Source organism: Python bivittatus, unplaced genomic scaffold, assembly GCF_059951505.1.
Source record: "Python bivittatus isolate LINGU-HERP-01145 unplaced genomic scaffold, Pbiv_v1 ctg000690_np1212, whole genome shotgun sequence".
In the NCBI taxonomy this organism is placed as follows: domain Eukaryota; kingdom Metazoa; phylum Chordata; class Lepidosauria; order Squamata; family Pythonidae; genus Python; species Python bivittatus.
In genome coordinates this window covers 12,368,539-12,394,386 of record NW_028277096.1, presented here as the reverse complement: position 1 = coordinate 12,394,386, position 25,848 = coordinate 12,368,539, and the positions used below count along the sequence as shown (strand labels likewise).

At 41.6% G+C, this 25,848-nt stretch overlaps 2 protein-coding genes across 9 annotated transcripts in view; one reads left to right on the top strand and one right to left on the bottom strand.

Moving 5' to 3' along the window:
- Positions 1-656: 656 nt before the first annotated feature.
- Positions 657-13,961, top strand: RFC2 (replication factor C subunit 2). Of its 2 annotated transcripts, none has more exons than XM_025170131.2 (11): positions 657-731; positions 2,709-2,778; positions 3,662-3,703; positions 4,454-4,560; positions 4,731-4,832; positions 6,226-6,326; positions 8,292-8,449; positions 9,608-9,673; positions 10,456-10,536; positions 10,908-11,021; positions 13,660-13,961. In XM_025170131.2, the coding sequence occupies exons 2-11, from the start codon at positions 2,728-2,730 to the stop codon at positions 13,768-13,770; spliced, it is 933 nt and encodes a 310-aa protein (XP_025025899.1). In that variant the 5' UTR covers positions 657-731; positions 2,709-2,727; the 3' UTR covers positions 13,771-13,961. The 2 variants fall into 2 exon arrangements, with proteins under 2 accessions (XP_025025899.1, XP_007421249.1); XM_007421187.4 differs by having other exon boundaries at positions 663-801.
- Positions 13,962-14,170: 209 nt separating this feature from the next.
- Positions 14,171-25,848, bottom strand: part of LAT2 (linker for activation of T cells family member 2) — a 28,655-nt gene continuing 16,977 nt past the window's right edge. For 2 of the 7 annotated variants that reach the window (XM_025170136.2, XM_088152414.1), the window contains 7 exons: positions 25,607-25,645; positions 24,824-24,854; positions 23,333-23,391; positions 20,730-20,786; positions 20,103-20,171; positions 18,029-18,089; positions 14,171-16,927 (listed from right to left, as the gene is read on the bottom strand). In XM_025170136.2, coding sequence (XP_025025904.1) covers positions 16,885-16,927; positions 18,029-18,089; positions 20,103-20,171; positions 20,730-20,786; positions 23,333-23,391; positions 24,824-24,854; positions 25,607-25,645 — 359 coding nt within the window. In that variant the 3' untranslated portion in view covers positions 14,171-16,884. Of the gene's footprint in view, positions 17,127-18,028; positions 18,090-20,102; positions 20,172-20,729; positions 23,392-24,823; positions 24,855-25,606; positions 25,646-25,848 lie in introns of those variants that run through there. The other 5 variants (XM_088152416.1, XR_015798197.1, XR_015798198.1 and 2 more) reach the window with 5 other exon arrangements.

The window sequence follows — 25,848 nt, the reverse complement described above, 5'->3', positions numbered from 1 at the left end:
ATTGTGCTTTGCATACTAATCTCCTTTCCTTAAAGTGGTGTTTATGTTTTTATGTTTACCACTCTTTGTAAGCTCTGAAGGTGCTGTGGTATTTTGCAGCACGGTGGATTTAAAAAAATATTTTTATCTCTGCTACCAACATACCCATGGCCTTTGTCACATCTGAATATAACATCGTTGGGGTTTTCTGCAATGCAAACATGCTGTTTTGTCCCATGGCTGACTTGGGCACAAGCACCGTGCACAAGGCCAAATGCTGCTCCTCCCGATCTCGCATGAAGACGAAACAACCAGAAAAAAATCTTACCAGCTGGATTTCTGCCTGCCCTGCAACAAGTGAAAGCTTAGACATACAAAATAAGAAACTATTTCCTTTATCATAGAGAAATCCAATTAAAGTCCTCCAGGTGGGCTGAATCATAGCTCCCATGATAAACATACAGACTAGGACTTCCAACCCAACTCCCCTGAAGGGCACCAGAAGACAGGACTGTCAGCGAAGTAAGGAAGGACAGACTTCACCCCACTAAGGGCAGAAGGAAGGGCAGCAAGGATCGCGCGAGCGTCAACTTTTGAAATCCGCATGACTATTCCCTTTCTCTGCCCTCAGTCAAGATGGCCTCCCCGCGCGCTCTCTGACGCAAACAGGGGGTGGGGCTTGGAGCGCTTTCGGCGGGAAGCGCTAATGGCGGCCCCCGGGTCGGAGAAGCCGCCTGAAGGAGGGAAGCAAGGTGGGAGCGCTGCTGATGTCGCATCTACTTCTGCTTCTCTTGCCGGGAGCGGCCATTATGAACTGCCCTGGTGAGGAACCGAGCCGGGGGGCAAGGGCACGCCCCCCAAAGGTTGCCGCTGAGGGCTGCGGAGCCGTGGGTGGTGGGTCTGGACAGATCAGTGAGGAAAAGCCGGTTGATGGCGCAGCTTGGAGAATAGGAAGCCCGTGTTTCTTGTGCGGGAGCGTTAAAGACTGTGACTCTGGGGAAGTGGGTGGCGAGTATTGCTTGGGGGGTCTGCAAACCTCTGAAGGACCATTAGGCGGCAGCAGAGTGCGAGGGTTTTTAAAGCGTTTTCCTTCCCTCTAGTGGCCGACCGGGGTTTGTATGACATTTCGAGGTTTTTGGAGCGAATGAGAGCCAGTTTGGTTGTAGTGGTTACGGCACCGGGCTAGAAACCACGAGACTGTGAATTCTAGGCCTCCCTTAGGCATGAAAGCCAGCTGGGTGACTCTGGGTCAGTCCCTGTCTTTCAGCCCAACCCACCTCACAGGGTTGTTGTTGGGGGAAAAATAGGAGGTAGAAGGAGTATTAGGTATGTTCACCACCTTGAGTTACGTATGAAAAAGGGGGGATAAATATATGAGGAGGAGGAGGATGGAGATAGATTACTTCAGGGGCATAAGACTGGTTTTGCAGAGGGATATCAGAAAGTCCCTGTTGGAAGACCTGAAAGACCAGGTTAGGGATGGACCATCACGGGTAAAATCTTATCAATGTGGTCGGAAAGAGTCAACCCCAACTGTATGGCACACAATCAACATATGTATCAGAAAGTGGCTTTGCAGGAACCTGGGGTCAGGATGGCCCCATTCACACAACCCACCTAACTTGCATACCGTACTGAATCCCTTCTTGCCCAAGTTGAACTCTTGGCTGCAGCTGGCTACATAGAAAGAGCCTTATGGTTTTCTTGGCGACGTGTGAAAACCATTTGCCATTGATTTATTCTGGGATGTCGGTTGACTTCCCAGGCTGCCCTTCATCCCTGCAGTTCCCAGGTGATCTCCCATTAAAGTACAAGACAGGTCTGTTTAGTTTTTTCAAGATTCACCAGTGTGGGTTTGGTGCTGCCATGGCAAGCAGGTTAATTTGTGCAGAATAATATATTAAATATATATGCTGCCCAAGTCCCAGTGACACAAAGTTGCTGGTATGCTAAGTCACAGAATCTGACCCAGGTTAATATTAATCAAGCTTTGCATGTTGGGCAGAGGCAACTGCTAGGTTTGTAACAGATTTGTTTATGTAGGTTGTATGAGCAAAATCAGTGTGTGGCTTTGTGTGGGGGGGGGACATAGGATCAGGATATGGATTGGCAAGGGAAGAATCCTTTCTTCTGAGCCAAAGCCTGGAGTCTTCCTAGTTATTCTGGAAACAGAATTATATGTGTCTAAATAAACATATATTGCAGTTAAGAGTTTATAGGCTAAGTTACTGCATCAGTTATCCATACCTTGTGATCCAAAGATAGACACAATCCTTCATTTGGCCCTCCCCAACTTGATGCCCTCCAGATATCTTAGATTGCAAGGTAGTATGTAATTTCTAACCAGCCAGCATGCTCCTGTGTTGTCTGAAAATGATCTCTGAGTTTGCACAACATGGTCAGCATGTTGTAGGAACCAGGTCATCACCATGACATGATTTGGACATAGTATGCTATGTGAAATCAGCAATTCTATTTTGTCCTAAGCAATTTAGGATTTAGCTTATTGCATGAACCCAGGCAATACAACTAGAGGATGCTAAATTGGGGAAAACTATTTCGGTACATACTAACTTGGTTTCTCTTTTTCCTGCTTCCCCCCCCCCCCCAAATAATGATTTCCAAACTTCCTTTTCTCCTTCAGTTCCCCCAGTTTTCCAGCCTTCACCTGGATTTCCTTTCTTTTGCTGTTAGTACAGGAGAGAGTGTTAATGTGTCTTATCTAACAGGGTTGAAAAATACAGGCCAATGAAGATGTCGGAAATCGTCGGCAATGAAGATACTGTTAGTAGACTGGAGGTATGGAAACCACTTTATTGTAAGAAGAATGCTGCTTTCAGTGGATGTAAAATTATAAGATGTATTCAGAAACGTAGTCTAAGTAGGTCTTGTAAATAGGGGAGTTATTTTCCTGCAAGGAACTGGCACAGAAAGGATGGAAAACTGCATTTCTTTGTTGGCTTTAGAAGAGGAAAGAAGCCTCTGCCCAAATATCTGCATAGAGATCTTGGTTGCCTGTGGCTACAACTAATGCTCTAGTGCTCTATGTTGTGGCTCACTTCAAACATTGTTTCTAGACCCAGGTTAGGAAGTGTTATTCTTATAAAGGCCCTAAATTGCTTTTGTTCTTGGCAATCACAGAGGTTGCATCATCTGCTGATAGTCTCTTTTGTGTCTTTTTGTTCACCCCGAGATAAGGCAAGTGGGCCCAAAGACATGGGGGATGCTGCTAAGAAAAAAAGTACTAGATGGCTAGAGTAATGGATACAATCCTGTATTTAAGCCCTTGTTTGATCACCATAACTGATGGCACTGATCATGCATGAACATGAATGTATGGAATTCTTTGTTCACTATCTATGCTCAGTACAGATTGAAGATGACTCCTCTGGGTCTTGCATAGAACTTAAACAGAGAAGAGGAAGAGTTTTTTTCCCCCTTATATTACCAGCTGTCAAAAACTTTATTTAAAAGAAAAAAAAATTAGAGGACTTATTTACAAGATATGTACGGAAGACCGTTAAGGAAGGCAAAAAGTACTGACAGAGAAGAACGTTGTAAGAGATTTTGAAACAGTGATGTTGCCGTATGGTCTTAACTCTCCAAAATTTGGGGTATGTAACTTCCAAGTTCAGGAACTCGCTTTTCTCATAACTGTCATTTTTTTTCCCTTTCTCCCTAGGTGTTTGCAAGGGAAGGAAATGTTCCAAATATTATTATTGCTGTGAGTATTGGCAAAATAATTTGTTTTCCAAGCTAAGTATACTCTTAAAAATTAACTGATAGGCAGGTAAAAGAAGGTAATGATGAGAATCCATTTTATTTATTTATTCATTCATTTGATTTATATAGCCGCCCATCTCACTTTTACTCTAGGCAGCTTACAATAAAACAAATAAAAACACTTTGTAGATTTGTTTTTATATTTTAAACAAATAAAAATAGAAACACGTAGCAGCCAGGCATAACCTAACCTATCATACATACAACCAGGAGACAGGCTCTAACCCACACTCAGGGCCCCAGGCTCAGGCATAAAACCAAGTTTTGAAGGCCTTACAAAAGGCCAACAATGACAGGGCCAATCTAATCTCATGGGGAATGATATTCCAAAGAGTGGGTGCCATGGCAGAAAAGGCTCTCCTTCCAGGCCCCACCAACTGATGCTCCCTAGCCGACTGTACCCAGAGCATGCCCTTCCTGCCAGATCGGGTAGGATAGGTAGAAACAATTAAGGAGAGACAGTTCCTTAAGCAACTGGTAAGTATTAGCACTTACTGTATTTTATTGGGTCAATAACTAGTGTAATTAATTGTCATTGATTATATTTTAAGTCTTCAAGCTTCTCTGGACTTAAACATTTAAGGGTGATATGTTTCAAGAAAAGCATCACAATTCTAAATTCCAAGTTGTTCTAACAGTGGGACAACTAACCCTCTTGGAATCCTTTTATTTTTTTTATTTTCTTTTTAAGGGCCCGCCAGGAACTGGCAAAACCACTAGCATTCTTTGTCTGGCTCGTGCACTTCTGGGCTCTGCATTGAAGGAGGCTGTTTTGGAGCTGAATGCATCAAATGACAGGTGAGTCAAAGGCTACAGGGAGAGCTGGGTTATTTAGCATTTAAGCAATTTTACCCCACTCTTCAACTGACAAAGCCTCCCAGAAGAGCTTGCAAAGATCATGTTGCCCCCTTCCAATGTTTAATAGCAGTGAGTAACAAGTAGGTAATAACTGAGCGTTTAACTTTCAGAGGCATTGATGTCGTCAGGAACAAAATCAAGATGTTCGCACAGCAAAAAGTCACACTTCCAAAAGGCCGGCATAAAATAATTATCTTGGATGAAGCAGACAGGTGTGTGGATTTTTTCCTAACCCCAGCAGTCATCCGTATTATATAGTTACTCATGAATTCGAAGAGTACCAATTTCACAGAACTTAAATACTTGCAAGAGCTCTACTTCTCAGTTGTGTTCTTTGTCAGCATAGTGATGGGATCAGCATATGCCAGCTCATTTCCTACTGAAACGCAGGGCTGGGCAGCTGGTAGTCCAGCAAAGGAAGAGCTACCTCCCACCCCTTCCAGTTGTGCAGGAGCTGGCAAACTTTTAAAGTCTGGGCACCACATTTCCTATTTTAGCTTCAAGAACTATGGGAGACATATCCACTGGTACAATGATGTGACCAATTTAAAATTAATTTAGAAGAAATATGCTGCCAGAAAGCAGCCATGTTGTTGGTGAAGTTTGGGAGGACTTTGGCAGACAAAACTGAGAGCTGAGGAGGCCACATGTAGTCCAAAGGTCCTGTATCCCTCTAGTGAGGGGAAAAGGAATAGTTATCTCTTTAGGCACTTAAGCCATTGCTACCTTTTTGCTTAGCTCACACTCTTTCTCCATGCATGCTAGTGGTTCTATTTTTCCATGACACAGCTCATGTAAAGCACAAGGTGCATTCTAGAAGAACACATACAGGTAGTCCTTGTTTAGTGACCACAGTTGGGACCGGCAGCTCTTTTGTTAAGCAAAGTGGTCGCTTTGGGGAAAATCATATGACTGTGACTATGCTTTCCTTCTCCCCACTCCTCTGCCCTTTAGAATGCTCACCCATCACTGGGATAATTAGCAAGAAGGGAATTAATGTTTGTATTTACATTCATTAGAAAGGAAGGGGTTACAAGAGAGTAAGCAGGAACACAGTGGGGAATATACTGGGCTGTCTGTGTAGCATGCTTGTGGCTCCCAGTCCTGAACACCACTGCATTCCTTTTGATGTGTATTCCCTATTGTGTGCCTGCTTACTCTCTTGTAATCCCTTTCTCTGCAATCTCTGCTCCACGGGGGGGGCGGGGAATAAAACAACTGGTCAGGCACAGGACAATGCATATTGACTGTAATGGTGATCACATGACAGGGATGCTGCAAAGATTGTAAATATAGACATTGGTCATAAGGTTATTTTTTTCAGCCCTGTTGTAACTTTGAATGGTCATTGAACAAGGCAGTCGGTAAGCAAGGTCTATTTGTAACTACAGCCTATGCAATATGCCAATAATTGCCTGTATGTTATGCAGTGTAAATAAGAAAAAGGAATCTTTTTCAAAAGTTCCCCTAGATCAGGCTGAATGAAGCAATTTATAATAGTAAACAACATAACCTCGGCAAGGTATATTGTCCAACAATGACAGGCATTTCCGTGAGCTTTCATGACTTAAATTTATTTTACCTTTTCTACCATTCCTTCACCAGCATGACGGATGGAGCCCAGCAAGCCTTGAGACGCACCATGGAAATTTATTCTAAAACCACTCGTTTTGCTCTGGCTTGCAATGCTTCTGACAAAATCATAGGTAAGAACTATGGGCCCCTTGGAAAGGAGGAGCAGCTCTCAGTTGTTCTTAGACCAGAAATAAATGTTTCTATTATCACAATTCAAACATCAAATTAAAATTAGAAGCTTAAGGGCATTAAACGTCCTTTTTGCTTTGTCAGTTTGAAGAGAATCCTCGTAAGGCACCGTCATTTTGGGCCGGTGTAAAAGAGCAGCTGAGAGTAACTGAGAGATGGTTCATTTGGAACTCATCTCTGCAGTGGACTCGCCTCAGAGGCTTATTTTTGGCCCTAACTCATAGATGCAGACATCCTAATAGCAACCTTGCTTGAAAAGCTGCTGTAGAGTTCCAGTTGTAGAATGGTCTTGAACATTTTGAAAGCATTGTATAAATGCTTTGTGTGATTTGTTCTGTTCTCACTCAACCGTGGTGGCATTGTTTGTAATGATTTCACGCATCGCTGAGAGGATCATGTGAGAAGCCTCGGTGATAGCCACTTGCAACGTGTGCATTGGCAGGAGGTCTTCCCATGTGGTCCTCTTCAAATACAGTCAGTGAATTACAGACACTGCCACAGTGAGGTGAGATCATCCCACACTACGTAAACATTAATAACGCGAAGACTGGACTAGAGTCAAAAAGTGGATCTATGAATCCCAGAATCTCTGAACCAGAGTAACTAGATAGCTGTGCTACAAACAAGAATGTTTGGAGAGGTCTGAAACCTGACTAATTCAAGCAGTGTGAAATTGCATGTTGTAAAAATGTCATGTACAAGAACTTAATTAATGCTATTTTATGCCTCCTTATGCAGGTACTGGATCTTGGTTCCATTATACTGTACATGGTTTTAGTGGGTAGCAGATTTTTTTTAAATATCAGAGTACTTTAAAAATACTTTCAAAGATCATTGAGTCCAATCCTGTCCGAGCATTAGGATCAGCTGGGAGGTCCTTCTTGCGGCCCTGTGGTTCTGGCTTGCGGTTTCATGTAGGGCCTTCTCAGTGGGAGAAGTATGAAACTCAAAGGGGGAGATGTGACTTTTCCCCATGCTGTCTACTTTTAAATAATTGCTGAAGGTGTGCTTATTTATGACCGCTTTTTTATTCAATGTTGCTTTAAATAATACAGCAAAGCGCTGTGTTGTTGTTGTTTTACTGTGTTTTATTATAGGTTGCTTTATTGATTATTTATTTATTTTTATAAGATTTATAAGGCTGCCCAACTCAATCAACGTGACTCTGGGTGGCATACAGCATAAAAGCAAACAAATCAAAGAAAAATTCCCCATAAAAACAATACAATATATACATACCGAAAATATAATACAAGATGGGAACCAAGCACATAACAAAGCAATCACAAGGGGATTCCCACTCAACTGGCCCTTAATGCTTGCAGGAAGAGCCAGGTCTTAACAGCTTATTTATTTATGTGCTGCTGTGGCTTCCCTTCATAGGAAGAGCAGTATAGACATCAAAGTAATACTGGTTTTGAATACCTTTAAGGAATGACATAGGAGGGGACTCTGACATAAACAGGGGCAGTTTCCTCTAAGTGGCATGGGCAGGAGCAATTCCTGGTGAGCTGTGGTCTTGGTTTAGTAAGAGAAGGTAGGCATCAAAATGCCCTGGGCTTGATCGCAGCTTGGAATTCCAATCCAGAAAGGATGGTGACCATTTTGCTACAGTACCCAAGTCACTGGTACTAAAACCAAGTGCCTTTTATGCAAAGCGAAATATATAGGCCAAACTGCAATTGGAGAAGAGACCGTCTCCCCACAACTGAATCAAAATTCTAGATTCGGTTCCTGGCATCTCTCCACAGGACTGGGTGAGATTCCTATCTCAAATCCTAGAAAGCTGCTATTGGTCAGTGTAGACATTTTTAAGATAAATGGACAAAGCACTGATGCCGGATATGATCAGTTGCAACGTTCCTAAATCAACTGCAATTTCACCTCTAAATTCACTGCCCCTCCAGAACCCATCCAGTCTCGCTGTGCAGTACTGCGATACACCAAGCTAACAGATGCTCAGATTCTTATGAGGCTAATGAAAATCATTGAGAAAGAGAACGTGCAATATACAGATGATGGCCTGGAAGCCATTATCTTCACAGCTCAAGGAGACATGAGACAGGTGGGTAGTCTCTTCTGTAGCTTCTTTCTGGGTTCTGTCAGTACCCAAAGTTGAGAAAAGAGTCTGCTGTTATTAAAATTAAATAGCTTTGCAATATGGTACCTTCCCCTGTTCTTGTTGGGTGAAACTGAGCACCGGAGAAGCAAATGAACGCCAAAGACGTACAGACTCTGTTGGTGACAGAGTGCAGAGGAGATATTGATGTTGCCAAAACCACAACAAAAGCTTTCTAAGAAAGTTGCTGATTTGAAAATGTAAGCTCGCTCTCTGCAAATATTATTACCCAGTTATTAATGGTTGGATAAACTCACATTATAGAGGTCGGATCTTCCTAGCTGTGGCAGTTTTTGCTGCTAGCAGTTCCCGTCTCTTGTGTATGCACTACAATTTCATGGATTGGCTTGAAACCTTTTGTGGGAAATAATGCAAGTTTGTGCCATGAAGCTTGACTATGACAGCCCTCAGAGAAAAGACTTGGCACATTATCTAACATATGCTTGGGCACATACTACAGCTTCTTCATGGAAATGTTCCAAATTGGATACTTCAGTGGGGGTTCAATTTATTAAGGTCACTAATTTTAGATAAAATTAATTCTTAATGTCCTCTCAAAGTGAAAATAGGTTGATTTTTTCAGATAGAACCAAGGTGGGAGGTGGTTGTCTACTATACTGATGATTGCCACAGATAGGCTCACTTGTTTGATTTGTAATGTTTCCACCGTCATTAAAATGTTCTTTCAACATGCTGAATTATAACCATTCAGGTGATGGTCTTTTCTATAACGTGTTAAGTGGCTTCATATTTAGGCTAATAAGAGGAACCTGGTAGACTGCTATTTGTACTTCTGCAATATTCCATTTCCTGATTTCTCCCAATCCTTCAGTCCACCAGCCATTGGTTTATGCCCAATGGTGATGCTCAATTCTCATTGGGAGAGTTTCCCTCCCCTTGAGATTTTAAAAGTTTTTTTTTTTTAACTTCTGCAAACCATGTTCCTACCTCCTCTTTGTATGAAGGTCATGCCATTTTAGCTACATCCATACTGTGGTATCTTTCTTTCCTATCCAAGATCCTGTGTAGTTCTTAAAAACTGTAAGGACAACCTGTTTTAAACAATGATAAATAATGATAATAATGATTTCACTCTTTTAACAGGCACTAAACAATTTGCAATCTACCCATTCTGGATTCGGTTTCATCAATAGCGAGAATGTATTCAAGGTGAATTAAAGTTTTTCTTTAAAACCTTGGTCCTGCCCATGTACATGATATTCCCACTGAGGCTCATTCCTAAGGTCCTGTCACATAGGAAGTTGCCTTATGCCAAATCAGACTCTAGGTCCATCTACTTCAACACTGTCTATCCTGCTGGCTTGCTAAAGTTTTTCCCAGCCCTTCCCAGAACTGAAATCTAAATGCTTTACTTTTGTTAATTAACATTACTTTTGTTAATGCAAGTAAATAATCAGTTTCATGGAATAACTTATATGTTAGGTGTAGACCATGAATTTGGATGTCAAGTTCCATTTGCTGGTGAAAGTGCCTTTCCTCCTGCTATGTCACAGTTTCTGAAACAGTTTCATTCAGAAGGGCAAGCAATGCCTTTAGCCTTTTTCTTGGAGACTTTAAAATACAGCATTTCAAACAGTAAAATAAAGTGGACCGAGCAGTCTTTTGATCTGATACTACAACTTTCTTCCTGGGGAAAAAGGATCTGTTTTATGCATTTTTAAAAAATGTTGCCCTCCCTTGAAACAAGAAGCTGAAGATTCTGTGTTTAAGATCTTGGGCTGTGTTTTACTAAGGTCCAGTTCATATCTTGAACCAGTTCTAGCTGTTCCTGTGTCTTTTCAGGCCTTGAAGAACCTGTGAAGCCTAACAGCTTGTTTCCTGTAAAGATTGATCTTGCTTTGTAGAGGTGGACCATAACCATTTTCAATAAATACTGTTTTCATAGCATTGGGGGCTTTTGGCTGTCATGATGCTTCTGTTTTTTGCCATAGGTGTGTGATGAGCCCCACCCTTTGCTGGTGAAGGAGATGATTGGCCATTGTATCAATGCAAATATTGATGAAGCTTATAAGGTGGGCACAAGAGGAATGCATATCATGTGTCTCTTTTGCTTTCTGGTCTGAACAAAGGACAGGAACCAAGTCTGTAAAAGCATCTCTTTCTCACAACCATTTTAAGTGGGTTGATTTACACATCACCCTATGCCATGGCCTTAATTACCGTATATGTTGTATAGGCCACAATTGGCTGGGATCCCAGAAAAAAACTAAGTCATAAGTCTTCCTCTATGTTCTCCTTTTTGAAGTCCACAATTGTCTTTATGCTTCTACTGTGATTATATTGTTTTTCATTTGTGTTTGAGCTGTCTTAAAAATTGTGTTTGAGAAATTGGATATACATCTTTGAAGTGTTAGAAGTCAAATGATAATTTTTTTTTGTTCAGATTCTTGCTCACTTGTGGAAGCTTGGTTACTCACCTGAAGACATCATCAGCAATATTTTCCGAGTGTGTAAAACATTCCAAATGGCTGAATATCTGAAATTGGAGTTTATTAAGGTTAGATTTGTGGGAGTTGCTGGTGTAAGCAGCAAGGTTGGTTGTGCAAGCCAAGTGCCTGAAGAAGGAATCTATTTAACATCTGCATATTTATATAGATTCCTTTATATTTCTGAATAAACTTCTTCCTTAAATAGGTGAAAAAGACATTAATAAATTCCACTGCATCCTAAAATAAAATTGCACAAAACATTTCTAACTCTCTTGCTCCACTTGAAGCGATTTCTTCATCCGTGGAATCATTTAGGAGCAGAATGATTGGTGACTTTTAGAAATAAAGGAATGCTCAGATTTTCAGGAAACTGCCTCATCCCCCGCCACCCCATGCCACATACTATACGTGTGTCCATTGGATATTTATTTTGTTTGTTTAGTAGATTTAGGAGCTACCTGACTCCAGAATGACTCTGATTGCCTTACAGTTAAAATAGGAAAACAATAAACAACAATTGAAAGAACCTAAGCCAATCACAGGGGTCCAGAAATACTCTCTCCAAAAGCCTGGGAGAACATCCACTTTTTTAAAGACTTGCAGGAGTGGGAGGGAGCTAAACGGATCTCTGGGAAATCTCATTCCAGCGGGCAGGAACCACAACAGAAAAGGCACACCTGAGTCTCGCTAGGTTGCTTTATGGATTAAGGAAACTTGATGCGCACTAACTGCCTGATCTCTGCCAGGATTGGCAGGAGAGGCGTGTTACGGGTCTCATCTACAAAAGAATGTCATCTGGTGGGACCCAGGAAGAGAGCCTTTTCTGCCATGGCATCACCCTGTGGAACATCATCCCTCTTGGATCTTAGATTGGCCCCAGTCCTCCTGGTCTTTTGGAATGCCGTGAAGATGTGGCTCTGCCACTTTGCCTGGGGGTCTGGCAGTGGTGGAGAGCTCTTTCAATGGCTACGTTGAGCTGATGTAGAATGATTTCTGCCATGGATCATGATTTTCTGTTTTAAATTGATTACAGATGGTTTTTGTATGTTTGTATATTGATTTTTAACTTGTTTTTATTGGATTGTTTTTGGATGGGGTGCAACAGGCTTCAGCTGAACCCTGGTAAGGTGAAGTGGCTATGGATTGGAGGCCCCTCTGTATCCAAGGATTTACCATCTTTGGTTTTGGACAGGGTTGCACTGTCCCGGACAGACCTGGTGTGTAATCTGGGGGTCCTCCTGGACTCACGACTCCTGCTCAAGGAGCAGGTGATAGTCATAGCCAGGAGATGCTTTGCCCATCTCCGTGTGGTACGCCAGTTATCCCCCTTCCTGGATAAGAGGCTCTCCGGTCAGTCACTTACTCCCTAGTCATCTCTCAGCTAGACTATTGCAATGCACTCTACATGGGGCTACCTTTGAAGAATATCTGGAAGCTACAGCTGGTCAAAAACGTGGCCGCGCAGACAATTTTGAGTGCCCCAAGAATGGCGCATATAACACCTTTAGTACGCAAGCTGCATTGGGTCCCAGTCTGCTTCCGGGTCCAATTCAAAGTGTTGGTTATCACCTTTAAAGCCCTACATGGCATGGGTCCAGGTTACCTGAGGGACCGTCTCACCCCCGTCACATCAACCCTTCCCACCTGGTCAGGCAGAGACGGCATGTTGCGGGTCCTGTCAGTGAGAGAATGTTGGCTGGCAGAGCTCAGGAGAGCCTTCTCTGCTATTGCCCCCGCCCTTTGGAACATTCTCCCCCCAGAGGTGTGGCAGGCCCCTACCCTACCAGCCTTCTGGAAAGAACCTGGCTCTGCCAGCTTGCATGGGGTGATAACAACCTTACCCAATCCTTGGGGATGGCTAGCGCCTTGATGATGCTCCCTGAGTGACTGCCAGTTATTCTTGGATCTATTTATTTTCTATTTATTATCATAATTTTGTAATTTTAATTGATTTTAACTGTTTTGTAAACCGCCCAGTGTTGTTCAACAACATGGCTGGTGACAAATTTGATATATAAAAAAATAAAAAAATGTTTTTACCTGTTGTGAGCCGCCCAGACTTGCTTAGATGAGATGGTCATACAAATCAAATAAAAAATAAAAAATAAATCTTACTGGATGGGCAGAGACCATGGGAGATAGGCAGTTCCTCAAATAACCTAGTACTAAGCTTTAGAGGCGATGATCAGTGATGTCACATGAGTGTACTGAGGCATGCCCAACACTGCCCATGCCCCTGCACTCTGGATCAGCTGCAGCTTCCAAGTGATCTTCAAGGACAGCCCCATGTAGAAGCACTGCAGTAATCCAACCATGAGGTGACTAGTGCTTGAGTGACGTCAGGAGGGCCTCCTGGTCCAGAGATGATATGTCCCTGCTTGTATATATACTGACATATCATGATTTTTAATCCATCCTTTTTCTCTCTAGTAAAGACAACTGTCTGCCATTAAATGGTGGTGGGAATTCCAAGGATAGTTTTGGGGCAAGGTGTAACACTATTGTTGCATTACTCAGGGATGCCCTTGTTTGATTCAGGTATTTCCTCTGTATTGTTTCCTCTTTCATATCTCAGTTTGCGAGTGCATAGCTGCAACATGAAAATATAGCAGTCGTGACTTCATGAATTTATAGTGAAATGTTGTATCTTTTCTCTACAGCAGGAAAGGTAAAAAAAATTGAATTTTTTTTCCCCTCTATGATTAGGAAATCGGTTATACGCATATGAAGATAGTAGAAGGGGTAAATTCGCTGCTACAGATGGCAGGATTGCTAGCCCGCCTCTGCCAGAAGACTGCTGCTCCCACCACAGGCTGAGAGGATGGATAGCAAGGAGGAGATTTTGCATATGGACTAGCTGCTTTGTGCAACCAAAGTATGAGCACACAGCTTAGCATATATTTGGCAGATGTGAATACAGTTGTCAATGCTGTTTCTCATATGACTTGCATGTGTTTTTTTTACATACTTACATAAAGCTTTGTTATAAAAACGATCAACCGTTAATTTCATTGGACCAGTGAGATTGTCAGGAATGTGAATACAGTTGTTTCCTCTCATACTTTTAAGGATCTGAATGGTCTTCCTTTCTTAAGTTACTCAGCCAAGTTTGTAAAGTAATGCCTTTTTAAGAGCACTAGATAGAACTGAAGATTAAAATACATTTGGCACTAAAATACTTAAGCATTTCAGAGATATTCAGGCAAGGAGCTCTTTTGGTGAAAGCAAGAGTATGTAACCTACAGCTCTACAGTTGGTGCGTTACTGCTCCCCACAACCCTTACCACTGGCCATGTTGATTAGAGCTAAACTTCAGCTATATCTGGAAGTTGATTTGTTCTTCATCTGAAGGTGTTGGAGTACATCAACTTCCACCTGACCATGTGCTGAAAAAAGGACCTGCCACATTAGACCAAGGTCCAGTTTAATGCAGCAGACTACTTGATGCAGGGCTAGCTAGATGCTTCTGAGAAGCTCATGCGCGTGGGGTGTTGGGCAGTTGCTGTCCCTGGTTTATCACCTTTTCCAGGTAGACACTATTACACAATGTAGAGCTATCCCAGGTAATAACCCTCCAGGAGCCTGTACTCCTTTACAAAGGCAGCAGTCATCACCGTAGCCTATGGCAGGGGATGCCCTAATTTGAGGCAGAGCTACTGCAGACACGAGCCCTGAAGAGATTGTTTTCAAGCCACTAAAAGAGAACAGTCTAACTCCTGGAATGCTTGCTAAGCCAGTTGACCCATGATTTAGAAGCAATCCTGAATACGCCCTTTTATTCATGATTGTGACCAGCAAGATCATGATCAAAAGGGCATATTCAGGATCACTTCTAAATAATGGGAAACTAGCCTGCTATACAGCAAAGCAGGTTTCTTAAACATCACCTGTGTTTCCAGTAATGCCTCCAGGCTTAAACCACAAAGAGGTTCTAGCAAAATAGAATGAGTAGCTGCAGCCCAGTGCTTAGAAGTCTTTGCCTTTGTGTGTGTGTGTGTGTTGCAGGAGGTAGAGGGGTTGGCAGAGAGCAACCTCTTCCGTTTGTCTTTTTGTAACGGTTGTATTGCAGTTGGTGATGTCTATCGTGATAGCCATTTTGTGAGTGTGCCTGCAATATGCTTTCAAAAGTCCAGATGTTCCTACTGGCCCCAAAACATTGTGAAACCCTGATGTACCCTGACTTAAGAGGAGGCATCTTCTTTGTGCATCTCAGGGGTGTCTCTTCTGTTTCATGAGACGTTTATTACATTTGCCCCTTCCCTTTTTGTGAAAACTAGCCCCTTTATTTTAGGGGTGGATAATGTAAGTAATCATAGAACTTTAGGCTTCTACTGTTGCATAGCTGTTGCTTATTCTATCTCCATGCAATATTGCCTGTGTCTACTTAATTCCAGTTGTTTCTGCAAATCCTACAGGAGCCACAGCTGAAATTCAAATAGCTCTTTAGCTATCGCTTTAGACAAAGCCCATACAGGATTTATCTGTTAAGTTATGCCCAGACCACCTTTCTCTGAATTGCTCAAAATATAGACAGAATGCAAATTAGTAACACAGCAAGGAGAAACTAAAGATAGGAGATTTGTAGGTAATCATTCAGTTGAGTAAGATCTATCCTACAGTATTACAGCATCTGCTACAAGTTGCACATTTCAAGGGCTGGAATCTTTTGTGAAAGGCTAGGTGATTCAGTATGATTCCAAAACCCCTTTGGGGTGAAAAATGAGCTTCTTTAGCTATTGAAGCAATTTTTGCCAGTTTTTATGCAGGAGGCCTAGAAAGGAAGGTGACTGGATGGGATCATCACCAACAAACTTCTGAAGCAAAGGGAAACACCATTCCTCTAGGTCAGAGATGGACAATCTGCAACCCTCAAGGCCTTTTTTTGTAGCTTTCAGAGTCATCTGGCCAGTTTCCATTGCTGGAAATGGATAAGCCAGCTTCCTGCCCTGTGGGGGATAGGTGTGAATGTTAAAGCACAAGCCCTCAAATAAACATACCCCAACTGAAAAAATAAAGAATCCCATTCCCCCTAAAACAACATTCTTGTTCCCGTATATTATGTGGCTCCATCCATTTTTTGCAGCCCTCATTCCCACACTCCTGCTCATATTAAGTGCAGCCCTTGGTCTTCAAGATTGCATCCTTGCTCTGAATCATTGCAAACTTACTGTTCAGAACTGTCCTGTCTCCTGAATTTAGCTTTATGATACGATGTTCAGTAACTTTATGATACTGTGATTCGCAAGCCCATTAGATTCAGTCTTGCCTCTGTGCTCTCTGTGACAGTATTAACATGCCTTCTCTATGCTAAAAAAGTCCAGTTTGTTCCAACTTTGCTGTTAAGACTTGTTCTTCACAATCTTAAGCCATTGTTTTGTTAACCTGTTTAGATTTGTTCATATCCTTTAGAAAGAATTGAATCATGGGTATCCCCGGGGAGGGGAGGGGGATTCCCAATTTAATTTAAAAAAAAGAACTAGTCTCCAGCCCTCTAGAATCCAAGAAAAGCCAAAATGTGTAATCCTATTTCTGATCCTTTTGTGTGCAGAAGGCTTATCTTCCTGCTTTTCGGCATTTTTGGCCAAGGAATTAATAGCATAACAATAGCCTGACATCTTCCTTGGAGGGGAGTGATTGCTGCTGTCAATAATAATAATAATAATAATAATAATAATAATAATAATAATTGTTGTTGTTGTTGTTGTTGTTGTTATTATTATTATTATTTAAAAATCCATATTATTTGTGGGGTGAGTGAATTTGTGTCTATGCCCAAACATGTAGGAATGAAAACAGAAGCTTTTAATATTAATTCACGTTTTATTTTATTTTTTAATAGTGTGGAGGCTTGTCATTTCTGCAGATTTCTAAAAATGATCCTACCAATATGAGCAGATGAAGCCCGTGAATGCTTCATAAATATTTTCAAAATCAAGATTCACTCTCTGGGAGATAGTGATGAATTATGCCCCGTCTGCAAAGTAAGACAGAAATATGATGCTGATAGGCAGGGCAAGGAGGAGCTGTAAGGAGCGACGTAGGACAGCCCTGTAGAATAGTCCAGTGTTGTTATCCAGTCTTCTGGTGTGTTGGGTTGGGATGCTTTAGGCCTCTAACTCCTCCTCTTGGATTTCATCCCTTGAAGATTTTAATCACAGGTGGAAAGATTTTGCCTGGATCCCAGGTTTACCCATTAAAAAAAAGTAGATTTAGGATACTAATTTCTCAACAACAGACGTCTCTATCTTGAGAGCTGGGAAATAATTGTTGGTTCTCATGATATGGTTTAACTATATTGTTAATGCAATCTGAAATCACATTAGCTGATTTTGTAGGAGAGCCTTGTTAGTCAATGGTAGCCAAAAATCAGAAAAAATCTGGTACTACCCTTTCAGACTAACAAATGTGTGGGTCTGAAAAGATGCTACCAGACTCCTCCCGATTATTAGCTAGTTTGGGAACTTAATCACCCTGCTGAGTCCATTTCATCACCACAGTCTCACCTTATACCCACTTCTGCCATTGAATCCCTCCAGTTCCATTGCACACTCTGATATTTCAGTATCTCAGCATAAGCCCTTCTCAGTCCTTGCTACCATGAGCCCGCTTCACACAAGCAACTTAATAATGTGAAGCTGAAGTATTAGTATGCTTTGTATTGGAAACCTCTTTTTAAACATTCACACCAAAATAAAAGCTTTGTTGCAGTTAGAAAGGCTGCCCAGCAAGCAAACAGTTTAGTTAAAAAAAACTCTCTGATTTCTGATAAGCTAGTTTTCTACTTTAAGAGAAACATTTACATTAGACAATATTCACAAATGTCGTCATTCACCTAGAGCTTGAAAAGAAAAGAATTCGCTTTGTTTTAGATGGAAACTAGATTTAAGATTCCTTAAATAGAATTTACCAGATTTTGCATCTGGGACTGTGTAAAAACATGCTTTCACATTAAATTAATTAGAATTATTTTTATCTCTGACGAGAAGACATAAACAGCAACTAGGGATGCATGATGATAATGGCTGCGCACATATCAGTCCCAGTGCAGGGAAAGCCTGCTTGTCTACATAATTACCTGCTATATGATTCTGTATTGATGTAAGTAGGTTCTTCCTCAAAATTCACATTGGAGCTTTCTAGATTGAGAAAATAATGATTCATAAACAGAGCAGAACAAGGAACTTGTGAAGGTTGCATAGCAGGGCTGCAAAAATCCAGGTAAAAACTAGATGGCAGCAGAGGTTCTATCTATTGGATGTAGGCCAAATACCATAGCCCTAAACTTTGTGTCTCCAAATATTACCACTTTCACCTTGGATAATAAGACACGATACACATTTCTTACACAATCCTAACTGAAATTATTTTTTGGGTATCTTTGAATCAGTGTTGACTCCTGGATTAGTCCTTGCAGTTATTTTGGCATAATTTTTGGAAGCGGTTTGCCCATGCCTCCTCCTTCCTAAGGCTGAGAAAAAGAGACTGACCCAAGGTCACCCAGCTGCATTTGTGCCTATAGGGGGACTAGAATTCTGGTCTCCTGGTTTCTAGCCTGGTGCCTTAACCACTGCAACACTTTTGTTCTCCATAGAGGAGAATTGAAATAAGGGTCACTGGAAAGTGTTATACTAGATCAAGACAGCCAATACCATCTAGGCATCAGCTTTCTAAGATACCAGTTTTCACAGGTATACTTGGGAACTGAGGCTTCTCCACACATGACTTTTTATTTTCCATTGAAATATGGCTCTTTCTCTCAGTGAAGAGCTTCTTGTATAAATCATGCTTATTTGAAAAGAACTTCCAAGATTGTTTATGGCCACAGTATTTTTTTTTTCATCCAACAGTGTAGAGATTAAGGGCTGGATTTAAAGCCCTTCTTTCCCATTATCAGCAGCATTTCCATCATAGGAAGAAAACCTTTAGTTTCTACTTTTTAAAGTTAGAGGTGGCAGAAGGACCCAGACCAGGAGAACAGAAGAGTTAGAATACCGATTTCATCATCATTCATTTACATAGTTCTTTCCTTCTTCTACTTTTTGTGAAAACCTTTTTCTTATCTTCTCAATGTTTTTGCCAGTACTGGCTTCAGTTAACGCATCTTGCATGTGAAAAGAAAATAGAGTGAACTCTCTGTTAAAACATTATCTTTGGAGACCAAATGTGCAAGTCCCTTAAGATGATGGTTAGGAATCTGTAGCCCTTCAGAAGTTTCTGAACGGCAATTATTAGCTATTCTAGACAGCATGGCTGATGGTGGACAATTCTGGGAGTGGTAGTTCAGTAAAATCTGGAGGGCCACAGGTTCTTTACATCAGTCTACAGACATTCTTGTAGATGTCTTTCTAGGCCATCCATGCAGAACTAAGTCTGATGTACCAATAAATCTATTATGGGGATCATCAATTAGGGGCAGGGGGAATGGGACCCTAGACACATCTGACTCTTTGAGAGTATATCGTGGGCATTCAAAGAAAATAGCTCCCATGGTTTGCCCATTCTCCAAATGGATGCTGAAGTAGGTGTGCCACTCAAAAAATGCCAGTTTACTAAAAGAAGTGGCTGCCTTTCTACCACTATATAGTGCTCGCTAGCAACTCATAACTTATCTTTGTATTTTATCTGGGCAAATGGGCACATTTACAAGCAAAGCTTCAGAATAGAATCCAGCCATGCACCATTTGATTTTCTAAGAATGCTTATATGGTGCCCTCCAGGGGCATTCAGGAAAATCAAGATGATTCTAGATGTTGGTGCTTTGCTCTGTAGCATGCCAGCTTCCTTTTGAATTTTATTTCAACTTCAAATAATCTTTTAAACATCAGAGGGGTTGGAAGGCACCAAAGTACCATCAGGTGTCACTTTGGGGATTCTATTATTATTTATTGTCCTAAAAGATGTGATCTGATCCTGACAACACTTCCTATTTAATGGTGCCCTCAATCCTTAATCTCATTTCAGATCATACTTAGTTCACCTCCTGCCAACATTCCTGTCTTTTCTGTATCATAGATCGTAGCCCTTCATTAGCCAAGATTGTTGGTAATGTAAGTCTTGTAGCATTTGTTAGCTTCAGTTGAAGTATGTGCAATAGATCCATTTTCACTAATTCAACAACCCTGTTTCTGAATTCTCAGAGCTGATTTTACCTGAAATCTGCGAATGCTTCCATATCTGGATTGCTAGGCTGTTCTCATAGATGTCTATGTCTGCCAAAACTAGAGAAAAATGAGAAGGGGAGATGTTAAAAGCCAATTATTTCTAAAATCTTTAATCTCACTTGATTATTCTCCTGTTCTTGACATCCTCCCCACCCCTGCCTGCAACCTTGGGACTTCAGCTAATGCATTGTGGAACATAGTATCTTGGGCAAGGTGAAAACCACTTGCTATTGAAGTATATTGCAGTACAGATCTCACTTGAAAAGTGCTTTCTGTAATGGAAACCAGAGAAAGAGACAATGTCTAAGTCCTCTGGAGCAAATTTTAAAACCATATGATTGGAATGTAAGGTTGTCCACTCATATGACATTAGAGCAGATCATCAGAGCAGTATTTCTCGACCTTGGCACCTTGAAAATGTGTGGACTTCAACTCCCAGAATTCCCCAGCCAGCATGGGAATTGAAGTCCACACATCTTCAAGCTGCCAAGGTCGAGAAACACTGTATTAGACTATGTAGTCATATCGGGCAACAACAGTGTGCAATTGCATGGGATAGATAACTATTTGGCTTGATACAGAAAAAGGGAAAAGGACCTTCTCCAAAGAACTTACCATGTCCACTGCTTTTGAGTGTCCCAGTCACATTTTGGTATCCATTGGAACTGTCTTCTGAAAGAGGGAGAAGGTTGAGATTGAAAAAAAGCATCAAAGCAGAATAGATCTCTCATTGTGCTGATGTTTGCCTGAAGGCAACTAAGGAGAACAATCATGATTTCATCCGCTGTGTGCATTCTTGATGATGTTTGTGTGAATATGCAGCTCAGAGAGGCAACCCATAAACCAGGTATAAGAAGCTTTTATATCATATAATGTTCAACTTAAGCATTTCTGGAACGAGTTACCTGCCCATCGTTTGGATCTTCAGAGAGGAAGAAGGGCAGTGTCAGAAAGAAGAGGAGAAAGGGAAGTGTTCTACAGAGGAGAAAAGGTCATAGAAGGGAAATGGTGTCAGAAGGAGAAGGAAAAAAAGATATGCTAAGGAAGAGAAAGGGCAGCTTACCATCCCCCCCGCCCCCCATTTTTGGCTCTGGCTGCACTGACTACCTCAACTTTTTTTTTTAATCTGTTCAGTCATGTCCAATTATCGGAGACTGCCTGGACAAGTCCATGCAGTTTTCTTGGCAAGGTTTTTCAGAAGTGGTTTGCCATTGCCTCCTTGCTAGGGCTGAGAGAAAGTGACTGGCCCAAGGTCTTCCAGCTGGCTTTGTGCCTAAGGTGGGACTAGAAGTCTCCTGGTTTCTAGACTGATGCCTTAACCAAAGTGGCTCTCGCCTAAACGATAAGTGCTTGCAAACTGGATGAGTGTATGGTTATTCTATCAAAACAAAACCTTTGATGAGGCAGAGCCCCTAGTCCTGTCATATGTTATGACAGATGAATCACACCCACCCCTCCCACTTGCTTTCTGCATTTAGATGAAGATCTGAATGGTGCTTCATGTCTTCTGTGAGGCTGGCAAAAGAAGGGCCTTGTGGGTAAAGCACATTGCTTGCAAGTCGAAAGTCTCCAATTCAATCCCTGGCCTTTTCAGTAAGCCTGGAATTATGATTAGTGAGGACAAGAGAAATGACGGATCCCTGACTCAGGAGATCAGACTGATGCCCTTTAAGGGTGTCCATTGGCAGGGGGCGGTGCAGTCAAGATTGTGGCTGCAAACGTGTGAATTCTTTTTACATGTGTCATATATAAACAAGCAGGGCTGTGACTGCACCCAGCATCTTGACTCCTTTTTTGCCTTTCCCACAAATACCCCTGATGCTCTCTATGATGGTTCTTTATCATCTCTATAGGAATTCATTCTTTCTACATGAAACATACCTTTACTTAAATATCTTAGCTCAACTTTATTTCCAAAATATGTATCTGGGTCCCCCATTGGTCCTATGGGCATTCTGAAGAAACAAAGAAGGTAGATGGGGACTGTAGCTTAATGCTTTGTTGGCAAAGTGACCATCAGATAGAAAAAAACGCAAAGATTAGCTGAGAGTATCTAGGCAGAAACTACTGTAGAAGAGGATCTCTGGCAGCCATTGTGTGAAGAGGCAAATCTCTCCATGGCAACTATTATTTTATGAATACTTATTACATGCTCACAAAATTCCAGATTCCTATGTGAATAGATGTATACATATGCACACATTATACACACCAGATAAAACAGCAATACAGAGCATCACATACTAAATTTATTTACATCGGCTGAAACTGAGGTCCACTTTCCTGAACCACTGAACTTGGCAAGACACTCACTCATGAACACAAGTGTGCAGTGTCAGAAGTGTTGCAGTCCTGCCCATACTTTCCTCCTAGGCTATGTCTGTCCTTCATTAACAAAAGTAAAGGCCATAGAAAACAACTTGGTGTGATTGCTACACAGAGATTAGTGGATTTTATTTATTTATTTTATTCCATTTGCATGGCCACCCATCTCAAGCAAATGACTCTGGGCAGCAAATAATCATTAAATCAATTAAAACCAAATTACAAACACAATAACATACAAAAAAAAATTAAATATATACAGCAGCCGAGAAAATTATAATCCATGGATGTTAACATAACCAGGAAATGGGGCCCTTAACACACTTGGGACCCCAGGCCCGGGCACATAGCCAGGTCTTCAAGGCCTTATGAAAGGCCAATAGGGTCAAGGCCATCCTAACCTCTGGAGGGAGAATGTTCCAGAAGGCAAGTGCTATGGCAGAAAAGACACACCTCCTGGTCTCCACCAACCAACATTCTTTGGCTGATGGGACCCGGAGTGTGCCCATCCTGCTGGACTGGATTGGACAGGTAGAAACAACTGGAAGAAGACAGTCCCTCAGGTTACCCGGTCCCAAGCCATGAAGGGCTTTAAAGGTGACAACCAGCACCTTGAATTGCATCCAGAAACATACTAGTCCAGACGGGAGGTCACAAGGGCATGAGTGACAGTGAGCAGAGCCTCCTGGTCCGGGAATGGGTGCAACTGGCGCACAGCCCAAAGGTGTGCAAAGGCCCTCTTAGCCACGGCTACCACCTGCTCTTCCAGCAGGAGTCGTGAGTCCAAGAGGACCAAAAGATTGTGCACTGGGTCCATCTGGGGCAGTGCCACCTTATCAGGGCCAAAGGTGGATTATAGGTTATGGGTTAGTTAACCTGTCTTGTCCACTTACCACTTGATAGTCTTGTGACTTTTTGGGAATTGTAGTAATGATCTGAAGAGATGGGCTCACTAGAATAGAAAAGGGTGTGGGCAGAGGGTTGGAGAGAAACCATAATAGAATATCAATACCTGTGGCTGATTTCCCATCCTTGTTCAAAGAGGCCCAGAATGGTATAAAACTTATTTTCCCAACAAGCCTATAAGATGGACTAAGATAAAATGCAAAACAAAGATCACTCAGTCTGGGCTATCTAGTCTGAGTGGGGATTTAAACTGGGGTTTCCCCTATCCTGGTCAGATGTTAATAACTCTTATCGCCCCCATTCATATACAAACATGCTCTAACTTGCAAAATAAAAAAACAAAGGCAAATTATAAATTATACCACCTGCCATCTTCAGGATACATTGGAATTGAAGCTTCCAAAATTTCCAGCCATCACTGCTAATAGCTGGAGACTCTGGGATTTACAGCTGCAACATATTCAAAGAGTAGCTGATGACAGAAGGCTGAGCTAAGATAAGAATAAATCTAATTTGAATGCTGAGAAGCCAATTTTAAAATGGCTTTGACAGGCAACACAATAGCTTCAAAAAGGAGCCAAAGCAAGACTTCATGATACAGGTGCCATTGCTAAGAAGACCTTTCCCACATCTTCTCTCCAAACTGTATTGCCTTCCGTAGAATTATGAAGTTGGAAGGTGCCTATGAAACCATCAGATTCAACCCCCTGCTTGGGAGTCCAAATCAGAGCATCTCAGACAGACGGTTGTCTAGCTTCTGCCTGAAAACATCCAGTGAAGAGGTGCCCACCACCTCTTCGGATCCTTTGTTCTACAATCAAACTGCTCTCCCTGCTTGGAACAGAGGTTCTTCACAGCCTTCCCCAACCTTGTTGCCAAATTGTATGAATGAATGAATGAATGAATGAATGAATGAATGAATGAATGAATGAATGAATGAATGAATGAATTCTGAAAGTTGAAGCTGAAACACTCACACATCTGGAAGGTGCCTAGCTAAGGAAGGCTGCCTTATGGTTGTATGAGAGAATCAAGAAGCTTAGAAGATGGCTAAAGCCAGTGTTTCTCTTCCCTAACACAAGAATTCTGAGCAAACATTTTGAGGCTCTGGGATGAAAGTGGCCACCTACCTGTACTACAAAAAAAAGGGGGGGGGGGGGAGGAAAGGAAGGAGAAAGGCAATGATAACCTTATTTAAAAAAATTATCCAAGTTAAGTAGGAATAAACTGTGATTTTGAGATGCTCAGTGTGCCCCCTTTTTACATTCACTATTAAATTGGACTTGGACCAGACCCTTTTAATACACAAGCTTGATAGGTCTTTAAACAGAGGACTCTATTAAGGTGGACCACAGCCTTTGTAAGTGTGGATTACACAATGGCACATTGGTCACCAGTAAAAATAAATCTATCTTTATGCCTAAAACAGTAAAGATTCCAGCTAAAGACTCCAAAGATTATATTGATAGAGGACTTACACATAAGTAGGGTCCTGCTCTGTTTGTATCTCTGAAAAGACAGTTTATGGATTAATACACATCAGGTAGATAAGCTGCTTGTGGTGTACAAGTTAAGACTGAACTTCCAAATGGCTAAAAACAGATTAGTAGATCAAATCTAGTGCTCTACAAGCCAGAGAAACCTCAGCACTAGACTTTTTTTTAAAAAAAAAATCCATCAGACTGTAGAATGTAAGAGCTGAAAGCTACATTTAAGATCATCTCCAGTAGTCCAAACCTCTGCCAATGCAGAAATCCACTACAACAGCACCCTCAACTTCTGTTTAAATATCTCCAGTGGTGAAAGAAGTTCATCATCTCCTGTTGCAGTCTGTTGCACTGTTGAACAGCTCTCGTTGTTTTTTTCCTGGTACCCAAACCAAATCTACTTTGTAATTTAAAGCCATTGGTTCCTGAACAAGTCTGCCCTGTCTTCTACATGACAGCCCTTCAGATACTTGATGAGAGCTGTTGTGTCTCCCAACAGATTTCTCCAGCTAAACACATCGAGCACCTCCAACTGTTCCTCATAAGGTTTTCCTTTCAGTTTTAACAGCAGTGTGTGTTATTATGACAGACATTCTGTGACACCTTACAATAATATCTTGTATTGTACTACAGTAGTGGTAAACCAGTGACTATTGATAAGTACAATTTATAAATTATAAGAGAGATTTTAGATCTATTTCTAGAAATGGTAGTTAAGTGAGTAGTATCTACTCATTCATTCTTGTTTTTCTTTGCCTAAAGTTAGATACTTACCTGTTATGATGTTTTGATATCTGGACTGGCTGCAGGTTTCTGAAAAATGACAGCTAGAGACCATCAATTATCTGTGACTGGGGGCAATGCTTTCTCCTCTCTAATCCTCTCCAGTCCCCACAGCTGAAACGGGGCTAGCAAAATGATCTCTTTTACAAAGAAGTCCATTCTCAGCTTGTCCCCCGCTGAACCCAGAAAGCTCATCATATTCCTGATGGTGTCATAAAAAATGGAACTGAGTC